Source organism: Hyperolius riggenbachi, chromosome 2 (genome assembly GCF_040937935.1).
Source record: "Hyperolius riggenbachi isolate aHypRig1 chromosome 2, aHypRig1.pri, whole genome shotgun sequence".
In the NCBI taxonomy this organism is placed as follows: Eukaryota; Metazoa; Chordata; class Amphibia; order Anura; family Hyperoliidae; genus Hyperolius; species Hyperolius riggenbachi.
The window spans coordinates 316205483-316211482 of record NC_090647.1 but is presented as its reverse complement, the minus strand read 5'-3'; the positions used below and the strand labels follow the sequence as shown (position 1 = coordinate 316211482).

Genomic DNA, 6000 nt, shown 5'->3' with positions numbered 1-6000 from the left:
TTTGCAGGAGATTGCACGCAGGCTGCGCGCGCATCTCTTGCTTGGTTGGCGGAGGAAGTGACGGCATTACAGGAAGTGACGCGGTGAGCGGTGGAGCGCAAGTAAGTTCCCCACTCGCCTTTTATACTTTGCAAAATTGCTTTTAATTAATGAAACTAGCTGGAGGGGGAGCGGGAAATGGGGGGCCGAGGTGAGGGAGCGGGGGAAAGACCCCCTCCCCACCGCTGCCCCCCTTCCTGCCTGCTCTCCACTCCAGGAAGCCCCCCCCGCAAGGCCAGGGTTGGGGACGTTTCCACGGGCTGGAAACGTCCCTCTCAAGACGGAGAAAAAAAAATTGTTTACAAAAATGGATTTGTTTTACACGGATCTGATCTGTAGGTTACAAGTGTGGACTTAGCCTTACTGCAAATGACAGCACACTGCCTTCTCATTCATAGGAAAACACCAGTGCGGAGGCCATAGTCAGGTATTACACCTGAAGTTGTTAGGATGCCCACTGGAGACATTCCCCCCTCCCCCCCATTAAATTTCAATAAACAATGTGGCCTGCAGCTAAGTCCATGATTCAGATTTTGGCCCATTACATGATTTAGTTTGACACCCCTGTCTTAAAGGGAAACTTTAGTCTGTAAAAAAAGCAAGTTTAAAGGAAACCAGAGATGAAGTAAATTAAAAAATTGATACATACCTGGGGCTTCCCCTAGCCCCATCAGCATGGATAGCTCCCACGCCGCCATCCTCAATCTTTTCGAGCTCCGGTACCAGGTCCCATAACTTTTGGCCAGTCTGCGCAAGCGCAGAGTGCTCTCTCTGACGGTGAATAGTACTGTAGTACTTTTCTGCGCCGGAGACAGTACACTGCGATTGCGCAGACTGGCCGAAGTTACGGGACCCGGAGCTGGAGAAGACTGAGGATGGCAGCGTGGGAGCGATCCATGTGGATGGGGCTGGAGGAAGGACAAGGTATGTATAAATCTTTTAATTTAATTAATCCCTGGTACACTTTAATTTACCTGCATCTTCTACTGCCCCCTCTACAGCCGCCATGTGCCCATGCTGGGACAAATCGACCATCTGGTCCCTCTCAGCGAGCCTGTTTCTTTTCCGGCAACAGAGCCAGTAGCTGGCCGAAGGGTGCTCCTGGCACCAGATGCGTGACCGAGGAGGCGCACGGCCGTGCAGGCACAGTGGCTAGCGACTGGCTCTGTTGGTGGAAACAAAACTAGCTTGCTGTGGGGGACTGAAGGATTGGTTTGTCCCTGCGCAGGCATTGGGCAGCTACAGGGGAGCGGTAGAAGCCCCATGTAAGTTAAACTTGTGTTTTTTTTTTGTTTTTTTTTACAGACTTAAGTTTCCCTTTAAGTAATCATTCAAATTATTTTTTTTCTATACTTTGATTGAATTAAATATCTAATCAGTTTAAAAAAACTGTACAGCAGATAGGGGGATGTGGCTTTGTGCTGTGGAAACATTGTCCCAAAGCAATATAGATGTTAGTGTTAGATAGACAAGTATTTATCTACCTATCTATAAAGGCAGGAAATAATGGGACAAGCAAGAATGAATATTCTCACCAAAAAGGTCATAATTATAAAAATCCGAGGTTCTAACCATTCCTGCTTTATGAAAAGCATAGACATTGTGCGCGATGAAGGTAGCACACAATGCAGAAGTAGAAAATCATTTCACTCCATTGTGCTTGTTCACATAGATGTGCTGCATTAGGAAGTTATGAAAATGTTCATCCTTTTTATGCTTGGCAGAACATAGAATAGAAGTCTATTAAAGTCTGATAAAATCTCATGGAAATTTTGTACATTAGTGTGAAAATGTGTGCTTCAAAACCTGCATCTACAGTACACATTTATTTCAAAAGGAATGGAAGAGATCTGCGCAGCTCTAAAAATGATTGGCAAGTGAGAATTCTGGTCCCTGTATGGCATTTTTTGAAATCCTGCCTTTCTTTTCATCAGGAGAGTGCATCTTACAAACTAGACTGCACATGTTAAAAAAAGCCAAAACAAAGCCCCGCTTCTTCCACTAAAAAGAGACCCCCCCCCCCTTTTGTCTTTTAAAAAAAAATTCGTGCAAAGAAATCATTCGCCTCTAGACTGCAGCAAAGAGCAGCTTTCTCCTTATCTCGCCAACATTGGGCACCGACAGAAATAAAGCCAAACTTTTATCCTATGTGCCTGAGAGCAATATATCGCTTACACAATGAAGTACAGATAAAATAGGCACGAATGGAGATTTATAGGCAGGTATCATTATATATAGAACTGGTAACAGTCTGTATTAGCAGGGCTGATCGCCAGGCTGTGCAGATCCGCGCTGAGCCGTGTAGCAGCTGGTGCTGGAGGAGAGCTGCAGGTTGTTCCGTCCTGGAAGTGCAGCACCTTGTCCACCAAGGCGATAGAGATCCGTAGCCCAGCAGATGTCACTGTTGCTCCATGTCCCCCGTTGTCCACCAGGAGGCAGTGCAGCCGCTGCTACTGCTTTTCACATGACGTCAACCTGGATGCACTGAGCTAGTCTGACACTCTTCTCCACTCCGCAACTTTCCCGTGCTGGAGCTGGCAGGAGTGCGCAGGGGAGAGAAGTATGTCATGGTAGAAGGGAGACATGTACAGCTTTGGCTACAGAGGGAAGAAGACCAAACTAAGCTAAGGAATTGCCTCCAGACATGATGTACCCCCAGCTGCTCCAGCTGCTCCTGATCGCCCCCCTGTGCTTCCCCCTGGAGACTGAGACTCCCACAGGTCAGTCACTGGTTGCTTTTGTTCCTCCCCCTCCTCTTGCTCTCACACTCCCTCCTTCTCTCTATCACTTACCACTCTTCCTGCACTCTTCCTATCTACTCCTGCACTCCTCCTCTCTCCCGAACACTTGTTTGCTTCCTTTCCACTTCTCAAGTTTACCCCTTTTCAGCAGTTTATTGTAGGCACTTCCTATGTGGTGTCAGTTTACCTCTATTGTTTAGGGAACTTTTAATGTGCTCAGATTGCCCTCCTGTCTCCTCCACGTCCATTCTTGTTTTCTCTTCTGAGACACAGCTCACAAATCTGTATTGCAACACCAGTGCTTCCTCACTTTCCAATCGTTTCCTCTGTCTTCACCTTCTGTTTTGTGGATTATGTTATAGTAGTTCAGTTATTCTGTTAACACACATACACAGTACTGTCACATTGTGCATGAGGTTCATTGTTCTGTGCCCCTTTGCTTTTGTGTAAAGCAGCCCATACACTCAGCCGATTTTCTGGCCGACCGATCGATCGCGATCGATCGATCGATCGATCGATCGCAAATCGGTTGGTCAATCGACCGATCGACGGCCGATTTCGATCGATTTCGATGGATTTCCATCGAACTAGCAGGGTGGAAAATTTAGGTCGATCTGATGAGATTGCTTATCAGTTTGCATTGGCCTTAATGGAAATCTGATGGCAAAAAAATGCCATCAGATCGAATTTCAACAGATTTCAAACTGAAATCTATTGGAATTCTATCCTGGTAAAAAATGTTCTAAAAACGCATCAGATAGATCATCAGATGCATTTCTTATCTGTCTGCTACCAATCTGACGAGTGTATGGGCACCTTAACAGTTCCCCCCAGCTAATGCCCCCCATGCCTTGATACCCCTTATCTCATCACCCCTGCTTAATGCAGGCTCTTTTGTCTTTATCAGATGCAGGTAATCCTCTCTTCACAAGTCATTACCCACTACTTATGCTATTATCCTATTCTGCCTCCATTCTATCCTTTAATGCAAGATTGCCTACTACTACCTGTAATTATCAGCGGCTGTACTTTTTTTTAGGTGCAGCCACTTAGTTACAACCAGCATCCAGGGTAATTTGGGCATTTCTGTAAACCAGACAGACATTGTAAAATCCCTGATCTCTCCTACCTCCATCAACCCTCTTACCCAGTTTTTTTTCTTATCTTTCACTTCTCACCACCTTGTATTGGTCTACAGTTCTGACTCTTACTATATTTGTGTTTTTGGCTATATATGGTATTTGATTCATCCTTCACACCTGCGCCTCTGTTTCAACATATCACTTCCATTCAGTTCCCTGCAGGTTTCCTTGTGGCATCCCTCTGTCATGATTTAATGCCAGTCTCTGCCAGCCTCCACCTTTTTAATCAGTCAGGGTAGCGCTGGTGTTTACTGCCTTGTATTTCTCTCTTTACATCCCTTCGTTGCACTTCATTGCCTTTTTTGTTCAGTTATGGAGCCCACTTACCTATTTGATCCATAGCCCCCAAATCCTTTATTGTGTTTTTGTCGGGTCAGTGGCCTAATTTAAAACAGAGTCAATAGCAATTCTGTGGTGATGTAAAAAGCAGCCAATTAGGAATATACTTTTAGCTATTTAGTGTGCTTATTGTAGCTTTTTTAAAAGGCTGACTTATGGTGTCTGTTCTTTTTGTATGTCAGTGGTTTTTGCACTGTTACCAAATACATACCAAGATGTCTGTCTCTGTTGTGCCTCACTTCCAGGGCCAAAGTATTGTCTCATTTCTTTTATACTTGCTCGCATTTAGTGTTTATGTTAACACACTAGACTATGTTTTAGTCTTATGAACCCCCTGCTGCTTATATTCAGTTTCTTTTACAGCACCTGAGCTGCAGCCAACAACTTGCTATCATACCTTTCCACTCCACTTGGCTTATTCTTTTTTCTCACATTCTTCCCCTTTCTAAAAGCACCTCCTCCTCCTCTAAACCTTTATTTCCATAATCCTTCTCCTTCTTGCTATTTACGCTTTAATACATCTCGCTTTGATGCCTTTTATTTTATGTGGGTAGGGGAGGGGTATCTGTGCAGTGCACGTATTTTTGAAGTCTCGCTCAGACCTCCTGTAAAGTTCAAGTTAATGAGCGTTTCCCAGTTAGGGCTCGTGTAGTGTTTAAAAATGAGTTTGAATTTATTAATTAGCTGCTGACTTATTAATAATTAATACAGCTTAGTTTTGCTGACACAGGAAAACATTCTGCCACAAAGATCTGTGGGGAGAGATAAGGGGGGGATTATGAAGGAATATGAATATATTGAGAGGATGCAATTAAAGGGGTCTTTTATCATATATATGGTGGGGGGGGGGGGGGGGGGTTTGAGGAGGAGAGATTATAGATAACACAAACATGAAGAGTTTGTATTATAATATTGCAATTACACAGAGAAATGGGAGGCGTCATTGGTGACAGTTATATGGAGAGATAGGAGGAGTTATATGGAGTTTCAATGTGAAGAGGGAGGCAGGATGTAGCCAGCACTGCGCTTCAAATAATTCTTTATTGAGATAAAAGAGTTCACTTACAGTTGATATAGTTGGTTCAGGCAAGATGCGATGCGGATGTGGTGGGTGCCAGGTCTAGGTCCCCCTGCGGACGTCCGTTTCGCGCGTCTAGCGCTTGTTCACCGCAATGGGGGGAAAGGAACCTCCTTTCCCCCCATTGCGGTGAACAAGCGCTAGACGCGCGAAACGGACGTCCGCAGGGGGACCTAGACCTGGCACCCACCACATCCGCATCGCATCTTGCCTGAACCAACTATATCAACTGTAAGTGAACTCTTTTATCTCAATAAAGAATTATTTGAAGCGCAGTGCTGGCTACATCCTGCCTCCCTCTTCACATTGAAACACTATTGTTCATCCAGCCCGTGCACGCCCTTCATAGAGTCTATATCCACTCACTATATGGCTGACCAGGCATAAGTCTCATCTCCTACTGCTATTCCTGAGAGTGCTGGAGTTTCTTTCTCTCCCTCATCCGGAGTTATATGGAGTAGTTATATAAAGACAAAGGAGGAGTCAAGCCTTTATATTGATAGATAGGAGGGCCCAGTTGCATGGAGAGATAAGAGGGACTATTGAGAGATCTTGTATGGAAAAGAACTGTCTGACTTTGGAAAATATTCAGTATTCCAGATGGATTTAGGAGAATTTGGGGCATATGTGACACTTGTTTGTGATTTGCTTTAGATCAGTA

At 44.8% G+C, this 6000-nt stretch overlaps 1 protein-coding gene across 12 annotated transcripts in view; it reads left to right on the top strand.

The window, feature by feature from the left end:
* The first annotated feature begins 2497 nt into the window (after nucleotides 1–2497).
* Nucleotides 2498–6000, top strand: part of PTPRU (protein tyrosine phosphatase receptor type U) — a 253718-nt gene continuing 250215 nt past the window's right edge. For all 12 annotated transcript variants that reach the window (XM_068269156.1, XM_068269157.1, XM_068269155.1 and 9 more), the window contains exon 1: nucleotides 2498–2759. In XM_068269156.1, the coding sequence (XP_068125257.1) occupies nucleotides 2684–2759 (76 nt within the window). In that variant the 5' untranslated portion in view covers nucleotides 2498–2683. The remainder of the gene's footprint in view (nucleotides 2760–6000) is intronic.